The 18570-nt window shown below is 41.3% G+C and overlaps 1 protein-coding gene across 4 annotated transcripts in view; it reads right to left on the bottom strand.

The window, feature by feature from the left end:
• Positions 1 to 18570, bottom strand: part of arhgef25a (Rho guanine nucleotide exchange factor (GEF) 25a) — a 61983-nt gene that overhangs the window by 8561 nt on the left and 34852 nt on the right. For 3 of the 4 annotated variants that reach the window (XM_023844465.2, XM_072712952.1, XM_072712953.1), the window contains 11 exons: positions 17082 to 17383; positions 16559 to 16654; positions 7980 to 8104; positions 7705 to 7771; positions 7329 to 7432; positions 6108 to 6177; positions 3544 to 3633; positions 3208 to 3300; positions 2121 to 2171; positions 1833 to 1910; positions 247 to 438 (listed from right to left, as the gene is read on the bottom strand). In XM_023844465.2, coding sequence (XP_023700233.1) covers positions 247 to 438; positions 1833 to 1910; positions 2121 to 2171; positions 3208 to 3300; positions 3544 to 3633; positions 6108 to 6177; positions 7329 to 7432; positions 7705 to 7771; positions 7980 to 8104; positions 16559 to 16654; positions 17082 to 17383 — 1268 coding nt within the window. The remainder of the gene's footprint in view (positions 1 to 246; positions 439 to 1832; positions 1911 to 2120; positions 2172 to 3207; positions 3301 to 3543; positions 3634 to 6107; positions 6178 to 7328; positions 7433 to 7704; positions 7772 to 7979; positions 8105 to 16558; positions 16655 to 17081; positions 17384 to 18570) is intronic. The other variant, XM_072712954.1, reaches the window with a different exon arrangement.

The raw sequence follows: 18570 nt of genomic DNA, 5'->3' as shown, positions 1-18570 counted from the left end.
TTGATCTGCGAGGTCTCCGGAGATTCCAGCACTACCAGGATGTGCTCACATTTAACATCAAATTTGATGCAATAAGTGGAAACACAAAGAGCAGCAGTTCAAAAAGCATTGCTAATTCCAATGGGGGTAGTGACTGATGTACTTAGTTACACAACCAATTTCGCATAGAAATCCTATAACAAATATTTAATAGTCTGTCGAAACATTGGAATGGTTTCTTTCTAATTTCAAAAATTGTAAACATACTTTAATGCTATTCTTGAAGATGTAACCTGGAAGTGAAAAGCCCTTCTTCCTGTCAATCGGTTCACTGAAGATGACTATCTGCTCAAACAGGAAGACGCGTCTCTCCTTGGCGCGAGACAAGAAACCGCTGTCTTGCTCCGTGACCATGAAGGTGTCCTGTTGTAGCAGCTTTCCCTGAGCCGTGATCTTCCCCTTGTTAGAAACAAAAACGTAAAGAAATACGGCCAGAGGTTAAAATCACAGAAACACCACCTGAAAGCTGAAGTCGCTTTGAGGTAAGTAAATCACAGTTACAGATGCAGCTGCAAAGGTGAGTCATGTTGGGTTGATTGATAATTAGCAGCATGTGTCAGCTATAAAAGAGGTTTCACAATCAGCTCTTTGATATGTAAAGTTCCAAAGCAACATGATGCAAATAGCAGTGATCCAAAGAGGCCAAAAAGTTTGCGTCAGAACTGAACGTGCATCACTCACAACAACTGCAAGATTATTTAACATGTTAAAGGGAACGGTCTTAAAAATCATTACAGCATATGCCGAACATGGAGAACTGCATTGGCAAATAACTATGGCTGAAATTCAAAGCTCACCAACAGTAGACAGACGCTTAACTGGATCATTTCAAAACATCACGAATCCCCAGCCTCACCAGTTGCCACCGAAATGAATCAGCACCTCTGTCACTTAGTGCGAGCCATAGCCACTGTGCACTGTGAGCTTCACAAACCAGGAATTTATGTCAGCACCGCCGATCAAACTGCTTTGATCCAAGGTCATCACATAATGATCACACAAACCCAGGAGCCATGAGCAATTGAAAAAAGGTATTATGGTCTAATGAGTCATTTGTCACCCTTTTTCATTCAATCAGGATGAGTTCATTTTTGGACAAGAACAAAGGATGGAGACCCACCTTGTGAGAGGTCAGATGCATGCTCTGCATCCTTGTATAATAGCCAAGGAATATGAGGCCATTTGGCAGAACCAAGTGCACTCTATGATGCAAACACTGTTCCTCTTGATTTTCCAATATTCTACAATGATAATTCCCTCATATATAGTGCTAAGCAATTTCATGAGCATCAGGATGAAATAAAATGCCTTACATGGCTACCCCAATCACCAGATGCAAACATCATTGGACTGTTTTAGAGAGTTTTGGAGAGGAGTGTATATAGTAGATTTTTACTTCTTTGACCCCCTAAGATCATAATGTCAGCATATTCGGTAACACTTTACATTAACTGCACCTTCAAAATGCCTTTATAATGCATTTGTAGGACATTAGCTGAACCTTTGTAATGTATTCGCAGAACATTCATAAACTGCATGTAAGTATACCATAACATTCTAACATACCTTAACAGCTGCTTATGAATATTTTCTGAGCACGTTATAGATGCATTATGGTGGTGCAATTAATGTAAAGCATTACAGCATATTCATATGTCATTGATATTAATATGTTGTTCAATGTTACTGCTACTTACCCCCCCCCCCCCCGCCCCCCCATATTTATGTCATGACAATAAACTACTAGCTTCTATGTTACATGCACTATGTCATGCATCTTGACTGTTCTTTACCTCAAATCCTTGTAACCGACCAACATTCATCATGTCGTTGCATCTTTTGGGTACAAAGCACATCACCTCCACTGCTTTCTGCCAGGAAGAAAAACGAAGACAGAGCAAAATCAGCAGAAGTATTTTGTACATGAGGAAGAGGTCATGAGTGACCTTTTTCACAATGGAAACAATGGCACATCGTGGCAACATACAACAAGAAGGCAATGTTTCAAGCCCCTCAGTTCTTATCTTTCAATCTGCTCCAGATTTCATTATGTAACACATAGGCAGATCAGTTATGCTTACCTCCAGCTCTACGGTATCTGTTCCAGCCTTGGTAGAATACTTCAGATAATCCTGCAGAGATACAAAGGTCACAGATTCAAGGTTTACTGGGTCACACGGCATCTAATTCCTTTTGCCCTTAGCAATTCTATTTCAGAGAAAAATATCTCATCCAATAAAGTTACAAAGCACTGCCTAAAAACGTTTCATGTTAATTACCAACAAGAAAGGATTGTGTTTTAGGGGAAAATCAGGCTATTAAGAATGAAATTTAAAAATTGAAACTGTAGAAAACTTGGGACAGGGTGCTAAGTTAATACATGGGGGGGTTAACTTTTCATAACTTCACGGGGACATTGATTCATTTGGTAAATCTCAAAAAAAGCTTAAACTTATTACAGCAAAGTGTCTATAATGACATAATTTTTCCTGGAATCTGCTGGGTAACACTAATAGTAATAGGAATGTCTAATGTCAACAGGGAATTTTCACTTGACCATAAAAAATAAAATTCTTCACATTATATGTGGTGCCACCTGTTCTATTCCAAAACAGCCAAGTTCCACATTTAGACAAACAATCTAAGAAGTCGGGTGACAGTTTTGGATGTATCTCTTTCCCCAGCCCTGACATTCTCAAATGGTCACTCATTTGTTAAGTATCTGCAGAGGTTGACCATAGTGGCCACTGCTGCGCTTTGGGGGATGGACATTCCCGAAATCCTCATCAGGTAGCATCCTCTTGTTTTATCAACAGTCCATGTTAGGGCGTACTTTCCCATGCGTGACTTTGCAAGAATGATGTTTGCAGAGCGTCTTACCAGCATTAGCAGATTGTACATGGCAGCTAATGGGAGTTTTACTAACACAAAATTGTTCTGAGGGCAGAACGAAAAATGATTAGTTTAGAGAGATAACCAATCAGATTATACATGAGGTCGGTCCAAACAAGATCAATACATCTGACAGGATGGTCCCACCTCCTCTATAACCTGATTGGTGACCTCTCTGAACCAATCGTTTTTTGTTCTGCCCTCACAACATTTTTGTGTAATTAAACTCCCACAAGCTGAATGGCAGATGGGGAAGGAAGCCGTGCCCTGGCTCACCTTGAGCAGTAGCTGGTACTTCATAATTCTCTGCACAGGTTTGATGAGAAGGTCGTTCAGCTGCAGCCTCTGGCCCAGCTGTTGTCTCAGATCCTGTACAGACACACAGACACACACATTCCATAAATCACATCTGTGGAGACCAATGTTATAAACAAGAGCAAAATTCTGAACCTTTAATTCATGAAAACATGGTCACATGGGAGAGCGCAGTCTCTTTAGGTATTAAATTTAATTAAAGCTCTAATAAGGGTGGAACCTGACCATGACATTGAAACTGGCACCAGCACACATTTAATTTGATGCAGTCGTACAATTTTTCAAAGAGGCACTCACTTCAAAGTAGGTCTCGATGTACTCAGACACTATGTGCTCTGACTTGGGCTTGTTCTGACAGTACACCACGTACATGTGAAGGCGCCGCTCCTAGGATTCAAAGCCAAACACTGAATTTCCTGTCATAGGATGGCCTCCCCACCCCACCCCACCCCACCTCACCACAACCCAGACAAGAGTGTGAAGGTTGAATTAACAGAGCAACAGCACAACTGTATGTAAAATATTTCAAGCCACACAACATAAAGGGAAACATATCAGAGTTCAAAAGAGGACAAATTGGTGATGCATGTCTCACTGACTCATCTGTGACCAAGACAGCAAGTCTTTGCGGTGTATTGAGAGCCATAGTATGCAGGGTAACATCAGCATACCACCATGAAGGATGGACCACATCCAACAGGAGTAACTGTGGATGCAAGAGGAAGCTGTCTGAAAGGGATGTCCTGGCACTCACCCAAATTGTATAGAACATAAAATCACAGCTGCCCAACACCTCGACTCTCGTGTTTCCACCAAAACTATTCGTTGGGAGCTCCACAAGGTCAATATTCATGGTCGGGCTGCTATAGCCAAACCTTTGGTTTGGCCAATGCCAAACATTAGTTTCAATGGTACCAGCAGTACAAGTCTTGGGCTGTGGACAATGTGAAACATGTGTTGTTCTCTGATGGGTCCACCTTCGCTGCCTTTCCCACATTCAAAAGAGTTATGGTGTTATGGGAGTTATGGGAGAAGCCCCAGAAAAGCTTACCACCTGGACTGTACCCATAGTGCAGCACGAGGGTAGATCAGTGGTGGTTTGGGCTGCAGTATCATGGCATTCCCTAGGCCCACTACTTGTTCTGATGGGCACATCACTGCCAAGGACTACAGAACCATTCTACCATTCTGAAAGACCATGTTCACTCAATGGCTCAAACATTGTACCCTGAAGGTGGTGACATGTATCAGGATGATAATGCACCAATACACACAGCAAAACTGGTGACAAATGGTTTGATGAACATGAAAGTGAAGCTGAACATCTCCCATGACCTGCACAGTCACCAGATCTGAAAACTATTGAGCCACTTTGTATCAGTTATTCCCAAGATGACCTGATGCTATACTGGCCACAAAAGGACGCCCTACACCATACTAATAAACTATTGTGATTTAAAACCAGGTATCGAGTGTCCTCTGCGATTCTCACAGAAACTATGTAGTAGTACACTGTTACTTAATGTATTAATTAACCAGAAACTTTGTGTTAACTACATACTGATCTCATGTTCATTCATCATTAATCAATCATAACGGTTCAAGTATTTCATCCAGTTACAATATTTGTTCATGATTTGTACTTGAGTAGTAACTGAGTTACTAAGATACTTCTGCCCCCTCAAGTGAAGTGTTACCGGCTGCATTTATATGTGCAGCACAGCGTCTTACAGATACCAGCTGGGAATGGAGACTCTAATTGTCTGTCCAGTGAAGCTGCAGCCAGCCTTAGCTGTAATGGAGCTGTATACAGATGAGCATGGGGTCATCTATCATTTACTCGCAAACCCCCCACCTTTGTCCAAGGTTACAGTTCCCTTCCGAAGAAGGTATCCCCCCAGGAATAGCATGAACATGTGATAAGCGATATCCACTCAGACTCGTGCCATTATTAACCTGCCCGATTTGAGATGGTACCTTTGGGTGCAGAGGCATAGAAGCAGAGCTAATTCATAACTATTACTGCCCCAAATGAAAGCCCCATTTTGCCACTACTCCTCTCCAACAATGCTCCGGCTTCACACTGCATATCCTGTTCTCAGCTTATCCACATCAATCTTTTTCACAGCTTGATATGCTGGCGTTTTACTTTCCTTGAAACTTCCTCTACATCTCATTACCCAAAGGATGTGCTTCATCTCTCTAAATTATTTCAGTGGCCTCAGGAGAATTTTTTAATTCAATCTAGTTGATTAAACCAGTCAGACAAATTAAATAACAGGACTGGGGACAGGGCAGCAACCATTAAACATAGCGGTTTACCCGGGGCACTTACCGCAATTCCTCATTTATGACACTATGCCCAGCAAAAAAACGACTCATTTGTAGCCTGAGCTCAGCCTCCGCTCAGCCTCCGCTCATTCAGGCTGGCTTTGAGCATGTGACTCCTTCACACTCTGTCCCATTTATTTCGGTACAAGTTGTTTGACGTCCACAAGCGTACATGCAGCACTTCAGACACCAGAGACTAGGGCCTCAGCACCCACAGACTCGGACAGGAAAAACAACCTTATCAGAGTTTGTCCTCCCAAGTCTCAACAGTATTTATTATTAGGCCTCTTGTCCTTACAGCCTTGTTATGCATGTTTAACTTTATGCTTCCTGATCTCTGCAGCCACACCTGGACGGCGGCCAGTCTCAGGGGCTGTTAAAATACAGTCAGCACTCCAAGGAACAAGAACCCTGGGTAATCAGATGGATGGCCAGCAATAGCAGATGACATAACTTGAGAAGTGTGCAGTCAAAGGAATGTAGTTGGGGGAATGCTGAGCCAGGGTAAGGGGCACGGCGGAGCAACTCACGTGCTTGATGAAGAGCTGAGCCAGCCTTTCTGGCTCCACCACACACTTCTCCAGCTCCCCCAGGAAGTAGCTGTGTAGGAGAAGGGTGACGAAGAGAGCTCAGGGAACATTTAATGGTAACACTTTTTCGACGGGGCACAAATGCTTAGTAATAACTCAGTTACTACTGAAGTACAAATCATGAATAAATCATGAACAAATACAGTCACTAAGATGATTAATGAAGATGAATAAACATGAGAGTATTTCTTGTGTTATTCATTACTTGTTACTTCAGTAATTCATTATTAGTTCCTTCAGTAGTTCACAAAGGTTTACAGGATTAGACATAGTATATAATATAGTAAGACACTGCTTGGGATGAAAGATGCATCATGATTCATTAATGATGAACAATCATGAGGTCAGTATTTAGCGTGATTTTCATTACTTGTTCCTTCAGTAGTCACTTCAGTTGTTCGCAAAGGTTTACAAAATTAACATGTAAGAAATATAATAATTTCATTACTTGACATAAAACATGGATCACAATTCATTAATGATGTATTACCATGAGATCAGTAGGTAGCTCAGATTTAGTTTGTGGTTAATTAATACATCAGTAAGAGCATAATATTTGTGCCCTGTCAAGTCAAGTGTTGCTCAGTGTAACTCTGTCCGACACAGAAACGCACTTTCCTTGAGGAGACACTAGCATAGTAGTACTCTTACTAACTAATGCAGTAATTAACCAGTAAGTGTTAGTTCATCATTTATCAATCATGTTAGTTCATGTATTTCATGCAGGAACTATATTAGTGAATTAACTAATTAGTTAACTATTAACTAATATAGTTCCTGCATGGAATACAGGGACCGTCATGATTGATTAATGATGAACAAACACGGGATCAGTATGTAACTAAGACTTAGTTTCTGGATAATTAATACATTAAGTATGTATGTACTACTGCTTTATTTGTGTCCCCTCGAAGTGTGACAAACACACCCCCCAGGAACACCATCTCCTCCATAATAATACAGATAAACTCAAGGACCTCCCAGTAACCTCTCACACAGACTTACAGTTAGAAGGCAAAGGTAAGAGGAAAACTGCGATATACTCAAAATATTTCAAACTCTCACATACACATATAACAGTATGTTTCTTTGAGAGGACCTCCCAAGGACTGCAGCTCTCTCTCATGTTTGCCACACATTGTGATTCGAATCGGTGCTCACTCTTTATGCCAGTCGAAGATCTGGTGGATGTTCCCAAACACAATCTTGTCCTTCCCTTTCATGTCTTCAGGTACCCCCTTGGCATTCATGGTGGCCATGTAACCCTGCAGCAGAAATTGGCACCGTATTGGAGACAACTGTTCTTCCTACAAAATGGTGATTGACACATTGTCTGGCACAAGTCTATTTGAAGAAACACAGATACTTAAATGAAATTTATTATTTAATACTAGAAATTATTGATGGCTCTTACACACATTTATCATACATGGCATCCTAGAACAGGTTCCAAGATCACCTTGACCCTACACTGGAAAAGTGATTATGGAAGAAAGAAAGATTTCACAATTAAGTTTAACAATTGTGACATACTCACCTCCACTATGAGCCCTAGGTCAATCACATATAGTTTCTCTGTCTCAACTAGCTCCTTCAAGACGTACCTAAAATCGCGCAAGAAAGGGGAATCTGAATGCATTTTTCAGGCCTTTCATTTTGAGACAGGGGTGTGGTGGAAAGCATGTTTTTGACTCAGGAACAATTGTTATGAAATTTGTTTAGCTGCATTGCGTACAATGAGTTTCCACCATGCTGTCCTTTTTCAGAGAGCAGAACATGATACGGGGAACTCAAAGAATTCGCCTCACATACATGCTTTTCTCCAAGGCACTCTTCCTTTCCTCTTCACTCTCTGCAACAGCTAATGATTGGCTGGAAGAGTCGTCCGTCTTCAAGGAAGCCTCTTCATCAGGTAACAGATTGGTCCATTGCTCATTCTATGCACACAGAAGGCACAATTAGCTAAATGTAATTCTAATAATTTGTAATTCTTCCTGAAATCGAATGTATTCCAATCTGTTTGTAACATTGATGCTTATTTGTTAATTTATTTTTAAATACATCCTGAGTGGGCCAAAATAAGAAATGTAGCACACAAAAGACCCGTTGTTTAGCCAGTTTGGGTCTGTTTTTATGCCTTGAACAAAAGCTGACAAAAATTTGAACCGGTCCTGAAAAAGATTTTTCATGCAGTTAGCATGGAAAATCGTTTTACACCAGTAATACACACAGACCTTATGAAATGATAGCATGTAATGCACTGCATTTCACAATGAAAAGAAATACTGGTAACGCTTCACGAGGGGTACAAATACTTAGTAATAACTCAGTTGCTACTGAAGTACAAATCATGAACAAATCATAAACAAATAGTCACAACTTAAGATCGTGTCATGAGCCATTAATGATTAATAAACATGTGATCAGTATTTCACGTGTTATTTATTATTTGTTCCTTCAGCAGTTCCTTCAGTAGTTCACAAAGATTTACAGAATAACAGATATACAAAAAATTTTGTACTTGCTTGAGATAAAACATGTGACAATTCATTATAATCAAAACCCAGGTCTCCGGGTCCTTGAGCAAGCCCCTTAACCCCCAGCTCCCTGGGTGCTGCTGCAGATGGCTGCCCTTCGCAGACAACTTACTCTACAAAGAGCAAGTTGAGGGAAGCATAAAGACAATTTCCCCACAGGGATCAATTATCATTATCAATTTGTGGTTAATACATTAGTAGTAGCATAATATTGCATTACAGGCACTCCTCACTTAACGACCGAGTTCCGTTCCTACGACTATGTCGTTAAGCAAATTGGTCAGTAAGCAAGGAGCTGCCCCTTACCGATATTTCAGGCATACTGTAGGCTACTGGTAGTGAGTTTGTGTCAACTATCATTAGATATAGCTTTAATGTCGCCTTTGCACCATCTATAACATTTTAGTATACATATAAACAGGGATGCAGATAACTGCTACGCAAGTACGCATTCACCTTTAAAGCGATACGTGCAGCAATCGATTGTTGTAACAATGCAAATGCGTACTTATTTTATGTGCAGTTGTGTAATTATGTGCATTTGCTATGACAAGAAATTGTCGTGCATTTTAACCTTTATATGCTATCCGTACTTCATTTGCAGTATAAAGGTTAAAATCCACGCAATTTCTTGTCATAACAGCGGAAATGCAGATAAAATGTGTGAAAATGTGCACTGTTATATAATCCAGTTTATAAATGTTTATACAGTCCTGTATTGTGTGATGCAATAAATATAATAGAGAAAATCAGCATTTTCTCTACTTACATTGCATTACTTAGGTTTACATACTGTAAATATAGGTAATCATTTTTATTTATTCAGAACAATTAAAAGGTGACAAGGAAACTACAATTTACTAATTTTGTTCTAATTTGCATGATTGCTTTATGATGAGATGCTGCATTGCCATTTTCCAGACTGAAGTTCTAGTACAACTTACAATACCGACTGATCGGAGAGCTGGTCTTAAGTCCAGGCGGTTGTTAAACAGGTAGGTCGTTACTTGAGGACTATCTGTAATTGTGTCCCCTCAAGTAAAGTATTACTGAAACACTTTACTTGAGTGGGCACAAAAGCTTACCAAAATATTAAATATTAATGATGTTAAGTATGGGATATGGGTCTCCAGTGGAGAGAGTCAGCAGCATTTCCATTGACCTGGCATTTCTGAGGACTAAGCACACTTCCCACAAAGCGGGGCAGCATCTCTATCACCTCAGGCAACTGAAGAAATTCAAGGGGTAACGTTTTACTTGATGGGACATGAATAATATCCCACATGTTTACTTAATGCATTAATTAACCAGTAACTGTGTTTACTGATCCCATGTTCATTCATCATTAATCAACCGTTCATATATTTCATGGGGGAAACCTATAGTATCTCATGATTTGTTCTTCAGTACTAAATCCATTATTAACAAATTAGTTAACTCTTAACTAATGTAGTGCCTGAATTGAATACATGAACTGTCATGATTTATTAATGATGAACAAGCATGGGATCAGTTTGTAACTAACACTTAGTTACCGGTTAATAACACAGACTTTTCCAGCGACTGCATTAAGCCAAACGCCTCCATAGCCAAAAGACCTGGGCTGAGAGACGGAGGAGAAGCTTTTTCCCTCAGGTCATACAAACCCTAAACCCTGATTAATCATTGCCATTTTTCTGGTCTTAAATTCTGATAATTATGCCACTTATACTGTATTTGCACTTTACATCAATACTGTAGAAAGACTTTGCATCTAACCTCAGACACTTCATTTACACTCATACAGTTTTATTGCCTCTTGTAATAGTTTTCTTTTTTCTCTCTGTTTTGGTATATGTCTGTTTTTCCCTTACAGTCTATACGTTTATATGTTCATCCACAGTAACAGCGCTCTTTTGCCATTCTACTGTTTAGTTCTGCATGCAACAAATTAAAATCCTGAATCTTGGTGCTATTTGATTTAGTTTATTAGATTGAGGAATTAATCAGAAAATTTTGATCAGTGCCTATTTAATATTCCAGTATATCACAATGATATTTCCTTCTTCCTCCTAATTTGCATGTAGCAGCATTTTAATGAGAACTTCCAAACACTCTCCCTGCTTTCTAAAAAGAAAACCACCGGCCTTGAATCATTTACTGAACAGATGCCATTTTATTGGGTGTATAAGCAGCATAATTCATTCAACACAGGGAAACCTGTCAACATAAGGATCTTCTTTGCATGGTTTAAGAAATTTATTTTCTACAAATGCAATGTTGTTTTTGCTGGGATATGTGCCACAAGAAGGCTCTGGCAGATTTCTGTATTGGGATCGTCAGACAGACACCTCACTATGCAGATGTGATGCCCTTAGAAATTTCAGCACCCAAAAACTGGAGAAGCTTTCCAACTTAGTGAAGGCTAGAGGCAAAAGGCCTGGGGAAAAGATGAGCCTGAATATAGACAGAGTTGTATTATGGAGCCCCTTAGGTGTCATGGTAGAAGAAAATATTATCTCATAGTAAGTAGTGCGCTCCAGTTAAAAAATCCATGCTCTCCATTTACTAACTTGAGAGTATAAATTAGTAACTCGAGAGCACAAATTACTAAATAGAGCGCACAAATTACTAACTTGAGAGTACAAATTACTACGAGATAATAATTGTTTCTACTGTGACACCTAAGTGGCTCTGTATTGTACACATGTAGCAGGGAAAAGCTTACATCGAAGCTGTTTGGGCTGATTACATGGCCTGGAGCAGCCGTTGAAAAAAGTCTTCAGGACAGATTGCCCAGTCACATGCACTAACGGGAAAATATGCCAAGAAAAGACAAAGATATAATCTGGTGCCCCTCTACTCAGCCTACATTTGAAGTGGAACATTTTTTTGTTTCTAATTTCAACATGTTAGTGGTAAATACTTGTAACTCCTCATTAACTAATAATTTGAAAATGGTGAGTGGAGAGATAAAGACATATTTGTAAAATTACTCATCTGGACGGAAACCACATGATGTGTAATGTGGCATTCCAGATGTTAATTATGCTCATGTGCCCTCGGAAAATAACACAGCTGCTTTTTCCATGATCATATTGCGTTCACATATTTCCATCAGGGCTTTTCAGATTTAACATTTGCGAAAGGGACACTGGGGGACCGGGGGGATGAAAAGGGAAGTCCTGATGGTGCATGCAAAATGGAAATGGGGAACCGGAACCCGAACAAAGGGAGCGACAGAGAGCCGTAATGGCGTGGGTTGCCAGGGTGACGAGAGTACATCAGCCAAATAGCGTGTGACAGTGCAGGAATGATAACAGGGGTGCAGCCGTCAGTAGAAAGCAGGATGTATGAACCACCGCATCACTCAGACTGCAGCCGAAAGAGAGGGTGAGGAACAGAAAACAGAGGAGCACTGATGGAAATCTGTATTCTATTGGGTGTGCAGCTACGTGGCTTCTCCAGGCAATGACCATCACTGCTTTTGCTGGGTTTCCTTAAGAGTTGTGCCTACTAAGGTTTTTATTGATATATGTACATAGCAAAGGGAAATTGTTACTAGAATGCTCCCTGCCGCCAAATAAATACCAATGAAATGCAAATAACAGGACCAACATAGATAAATACGGGTTCCATCTTGTCAGCATTAACGTTTCCTGTCAGCGAAAATCATGGCGAAAGAAAGTAAAATAAACAGGAAGGTTGCCTTCCATTTCCCAGTTTGTATTCCATTGTATGGTTTGTTTTCAGCCATTGGATATTCCTTCCTTGTACAGTAGTTTAGTCTGATACACTTCATGCAGAAATATCCACGCAAAACCTGAATTCCTTTTTTACGGCGTGGGTGACACTTCAAGGGATTCTGACCCCAAAGACCCAACCGGTGACCCTGGAAATGAAATAGGGGAAGAAACAGATACTTTGAAGCTTAAATTCAAAAATTGCATCCATAAATGGAATGAGGGAGAATAAATACAGTAGCCCTGTGTCTTCTCTGTGTGTGGTCTCTATGCCCATTTGTCAAAGTCTGTACCCTCAAGTCTCCACAATACACAGAGGTAGGTAGTTCACATCCAGTAAGTAAAAATCCAGACCAAGATTTGGTTTCAACCAGCCAGTTGAGTACTCTGTGACTATGACTTTTTAAACTTGGTCTGGATTTTTACTTTCTGGACCTGAATTATCTACCTCTGCCATTGCACATTTAAAGTCACCATTCACAGATACAATAACAACAGTTTACATTGTCAGGGGAATGTTTTTTAAAAGCTGAACTGGAATTACACAGCTGTAAATTGTCGATAAATGTTAAATGTTGGGGTTTTCCACAATGGCTTTCCAGCTGTGAACTCCGCTCGCTGTCAGACCACCCAACGACGCTGTGATGCCTGCATTCTCTCTTGTTTGTTTCCAGGTCTGCATCTCAGCAATGTGAGCTTCGCCGTGGCTTTACCTCCGTCACAGTTCTGCTCTGGTGAGTCTGAACACACCCTTAACTCAACAAAACTCCAGATTACACACGCATCCCTGCAATGCGCCAGTATCCCTGCTGTGCCAGGACACACCCCGAAAACCCCATCTTCTACAGCTTAAACCAGTGTTTCCCAACCCGGTCCTCAGGAACACACAGACACTCCACGTTTTTGCTTCCTCCCAGTTCCTGGCAGGGAGCTGGAAGGGGGCGAAATGTGGCCTGTCTGGTAGGGAGCTCCGAGGGAGCAAATACATGGACTGACTGTGGTTCCCAGAGGCCTGGATTGGGAAATACTGCCTTAAACCTACTATATAGTGGTGTTGCTATTGTGACATTCATGGTAACTGAGTCAAGTAGTAGAGAGGCTAAAAAAAAAAAAACGCACTTTCCCAACAGAGTATTAGATCGATGGTATTCATAGTCTTGGTTTTATTGAGCTAGTATCGGGAAAAATGCATTGTAGAGTCTTAAAGCACTTATGTAAGTCGCTCTGGCTAAGGTCGTCTGCCAAATGCTGTAAATGTAAATGTAAATGTAAAAATTTATAAATGTATAAATAGGAGTGAAATTAAAATATTACTACCAACAAGGACCAAGTACTGAATACTGACTACTGAATCTTTTATTCACCAAGTACAAGGAATTTCGTTTGATGCGGGTGATGTCATGACACATCAAGCTAAAGTATCATTGTATAAGTAGCATTTGGATGAACCACCAGTAGATTTGTGATATTGCAAATAGTCTATCTTAGTTTTATAAAGTAATTGTGTACTGGGTTGTACTTCCTTTGTCATCACTGGTTGTGGGGCATGACATAACAAGCTCTGGTTTTGGTTTATGTTTAGATAAGATTCCCTTTCCATCCCCACCCAACCCTGCCATAAAGGTATGAGGACCCCCCCCCACTCCTCAGATTACACACACAACCGCTCAACACCAAGGGACCTCAGTATGGCCAAGGCCCAGGCTCCATCCAGGGGCCAGAGCTGTGCTAAAATCCCGAGTCAGCTGACAAGGGCTTTGCCTACGGTTAGGAACGGCGGCGTGATCCAGCAGCTCAGCACCACACCGGCATTCCTCATAGCGTTTCCGTCCTGCGGTACTCGCTTGGCATCACCTGACCGTCGGATTCCGTGCTCTATTTTTACCAGATGTGCGACAACAAAAAGTATTGTAGTTTGTTTCCTCACATATTTTATTTGCTTTCCTTTTAAACCTAGAGGCCATGTTTAATCGACAGTGGTTTTTAATAAAGAATGAGCTCTCCACTCCAGAAAAAAATTCACCCTTGAGTGGCAGTGTCTCCGTTTATCTGTCTGCACTGAGGAGTCAGAATCATGGCTTCAAAAGCTGCTACTTGTTGTGTAACTCAATGTGACTCTAATATATGTGAAGAATTTCTGTAACCCATTACGTTTTTCCTCAGAAAGGATCATTTAATACTCATAGTTTTCCTTCAGCCAACAAACAACAAAAAGACCAAAGATGGATGAACAAAGGTTCACCTATCACCATAATGGTATGTGTCACACCCCGATCGTGCCAATCCTCCTGCGCCACGCCCCCCTCGTTAACCTCATGTGGATTCCCAGGGTTTACCAGCTGTTTCGAGTTGTCCTTATTACTTCGGTGTATTTAAGTCCACGTCAGAGTTTGTTTCCCTAGTTCTGTCATTGTATTGTTATGCTGTTTGTTCCTTATGCCCCTTCGTTTGCCCATTAAATCCCTTTATTTTACCCCAGTCCTTATCTCTTTTACCTGCTTCCCTGGTCCGTACCTCGTAACTCATGGCAGTATGTTTCATTCACCCCAGGGTCAGACCTTAGCTTCTTCTCCAGAGAATAACAGCAAAAAGCATGATCATACTTATACCTATTATTCATCTAAAGTATTTTTAGTGCAAATGCATAATGTATTGAAAGATTTTTTTATCCTTCCCTTTGTCTATTTCCATGTTAGATTCGAGTGGACTGAGCCCTGGTACATTTTGTCTCACCCAGTGTCTGACTCTTATTTATTTGCCAGTGCAAGACACCAATCAGCCTGAAATTGGTTTCTGCCATAATGCACCATGCAGGTTTAAAAATTCATCATAGCATTTTATGGTGTCTCCTAGAGGTTTTACTTACCATTTTGGATTGCTAAGGTCTGAGGTCATACCTATTCTTCTACATGCACTCATTTACTCCAAAGGAATAATTATTTTGCAGCATTGGTATAAAAGTTGCTATACACATCTCTTTTATTTGTGATTATCTCACCAAATAAACAGAAATGCTAATAGCTGCCTGATTGCTAGCATTTGTTCTTTCTCCACTGTTTTTCATTGAGTTAGTCCCCACAGGGCCTGCAGACTGAGTGGCTCTGTTTAATAACTGGAGACGTGAGCCCAGTGACAGACTGGGTAACTGTGTATATTCACATGGATTAAGGAATCCTGTAAACAAGGCCACTGTCCACCTTTGTGCTTCACTCAACCACACTGAACCACAGATACCATTTTCCATACGCAGGCTCTGTTTAACATAAATTATTAACGTTTGAACAAAAAGCAGTGAGTTTGTTTATGTGTCTGTGTATAATGTGCATGTATGTTTTTATGCATTATGAATTATGTGTTTATGTATTTATCTGTCTGTGTTTGTCAGTGTACACATGACTGTCTTATGGAAACATTTTAAGAAAAATTATACAAGATAAATATCTCATACTTTTTTTAATCTAATGAAAAAGATTAAAGTAAGAAAAAAGCAGTCAGCGGGAGGACCCCTTAAATATAGCTCTGTGTGTGTGTGTGTGTGTGTGTGTGTGAGCGAGTTTACCTATCCTTATGGGGACATAATGTCCCCATAACGTGATAAATATCCGTTTTTTTCCCTTATGGGGACCGGTTTCCTGGTCCCCATAAGGGAAAACTCTATTTTATAAAAATCGGTGACTGCTATGAAAAAACTAAAAATGCAAAAACTGTATTTTGTTTGGTTACTTATGGTTATGGTTAAGGCAGGGTGGGGGTTAAGGTTGTCATAGTTAGCGTTAGCATTTTTCCCATTGAAATGAATGAGCGGTCCCCATAAGGATATGTTTACCCTACATGTGTGTGTGTGTGTGTGTGTGTGTGTGTGTGTGTAGTCCAGGTATACCCCCACAACGTGACGAATACCCATTTTTTACCCTTTTGGGAACCAGTTTCCGTGACTGCAATGAAAAATCTTGTATTTTGTTTGGTTACTTATGGTTATGGTTAGGGCTGGGTAGGGGTTAAGGTTGTTAGCATTAGCATTTTTCCTATAGAAATGAATGAGCAGTCCCCAAAAAGATATGATTACACGAGTGTGTGTGTGTGTGTGCGTGTGTGTGTGTGTGAGTGTGTGCAGGTGTGAAGTAGCACTCACCTCTTGGCCAGCCAGTGTAGACAGCAGGCTGTGAGACGGTGAGGTGGGTGGGGTCCCATCTTCAGGGTGAGCAGGACTGGGATCATCTCTCCATTCCTGCAGATGCACAAAAAGTTCAGATCAGGCCATCCCTGAATGTCGGCAGCCAACTAAATGCTTTAAAGGGACAGTTCACCACAAAACAGAAAAACAGGTATGTTTTAGAGTGGTTTTAGTGCTATCTATCCATCTAGGCGGTGATTGGTGTGTGGAGTTTCTACAGCCAATATCTCCAAAACTAGGCAACTCCTAGGCAGATGGATAGATAGCACTAAAGCCCCTCTAAAACATACTTTTTTCAGTTTTGGGTGAACTGCCCCTTTAAGAGCTTCCTACTTAACCATGTGGCTCCACCCACAATTTTCCTCATGGCGGATTAGTTATTACTGGGTAGGTGCTATGCGATATCTCTACTAGGAAGCCGAATCAAAGTGAATAGCTATCACTGTTGCTCCCTGGCTGCTAAAGGAAGGTTGCTCCTCACCACAGTTGGAAGCACCGTCACTCCATCTTCCTGCCCATGGATGGTGCCCGGGTCCTGGGTCTGCGGGCTAGGCGGGGGCTTGGTACCGTCGGTTCGGCACACCGTCCGCTCACCCTTGCCGCCCCCGCCGCCGGGCCCGGCGCTCAGCTTGCGCACTGGGTTGGTGAGCCACTTCTTGAGGGTGCTGATGGAGCGACGGGAACCGGGGGAGCCGGGGGCAGAACCTCCAGAGGCCTGGGGGGGCAGTGATGCCACCGAGGTGGAGATGCTGCCCTCGCTGCCAGCCACAGAATATGACTCTGCTGTGAGGGGGGAGACATGAGTGATGGGAACAGGAGGTGAGTGGCGGGAGGGATGGGGGGAGGGGGAGGGGCTTAATGGCAGGATAAACAGAAGAGGACCCAGGACGACACCTGCTAAAATCATTCCTAGTTTTCTAACTTTTTGCCTCCGGGACAAATATAAATTCCATAACATATTTATATTCAAAAGACAGTTAATTTACCTCCACATCTGAAAGAAAACCTTATAACAACAAGACCACACGCTCTAATATTGGGGAAAAAAATCTGCCTAAAATGTATAATAAGTAATAGTGTTTTTTTGCAGAGATGGTTTAGCAGCAATATTATATTGCTGAATAAATTTAAATCAGTCACATTTTTTGTTCATATATGGAACAGATAATTTTAGTATCACCTTAGAAAATGGCAAAGTGAAGGAAAAGCCAGTAAAATCAGTATAGCAAGCAAATAATGGAAACTTATAAGGACTTATAAGTTTGTTTATCTGGTTTAGCATTTGTGCTAAAACAAGCTTGTCAGTTTTTACTTATTTCAAAATCGTTTTGAATCCTTTGAACTGTCAAATCCCAAATTTGGCATTTAATAAGTTATACAATAAATGGTCAACAGAAGTTAATGGGGGGGGAGGGTACCACAAGGCCGTCCTGCCTTTCAGTAGCTCAGAAGAGGAAGGGAGCGCTAAAGAGGGGAGGGCTGCCGTCTCTCGGTGAAAGACCAGGAGTGGATAATGACCCACACCAAGCCAGCCTGGGAGCGATTCTGCCCCGAGGGATAAAACGTCCATTTGGGCTGCTGGCAGGATTTAAACCCTGTGCCAGGGGAGAATATAGGTGCGGCTGTCATTTAAATGATTATTAACAGCCGCATGCAGCACAGAGTTTTGTTACTTAGTCCGTGGTGCTTTATCATCGTTGTGTGAAGCAGAGAGGAAAGTCTGTGTCAGTGTTCTTGGCTGTTGTGTGACCCTTGATTACTAAGAATAGTCCAGACACAAATCACACACTGAGTCTCCGGGGGAACGTCACAGAGATCATGGGAACAATGTTTGGGGGGGGGGGGGTTATTTTAATTCTGAGCTAGAGGAGGATCATTTATTACGCTCAGGCCTTGTACCGCCACTCTTCCCACATTAGCAGATCAGGCAGGCATTTAGGAAAGTATCTAGTACGTCATCCTCAAGTCCT

Source organism: Paramormyrops kingsleyae, chromosome 6, assembly GCF_048594095.1.
Source record: "Paramormyrops kingsleyae isolate MSU_618 chromosome 6, PKINGS_0.4, whole genome shotgun sequence".
NCBI lineage: Eukaryota > Metazoa > Chordata > Actinopteri > Osteoglossiformes > Mormyridae > Paramormyrops > Paramormyrops kingsleyae.
Note: the sequence above shows the minus strand (reverse complement) of the source record. Positions and strands in the feature narration are given on the sequence as shown.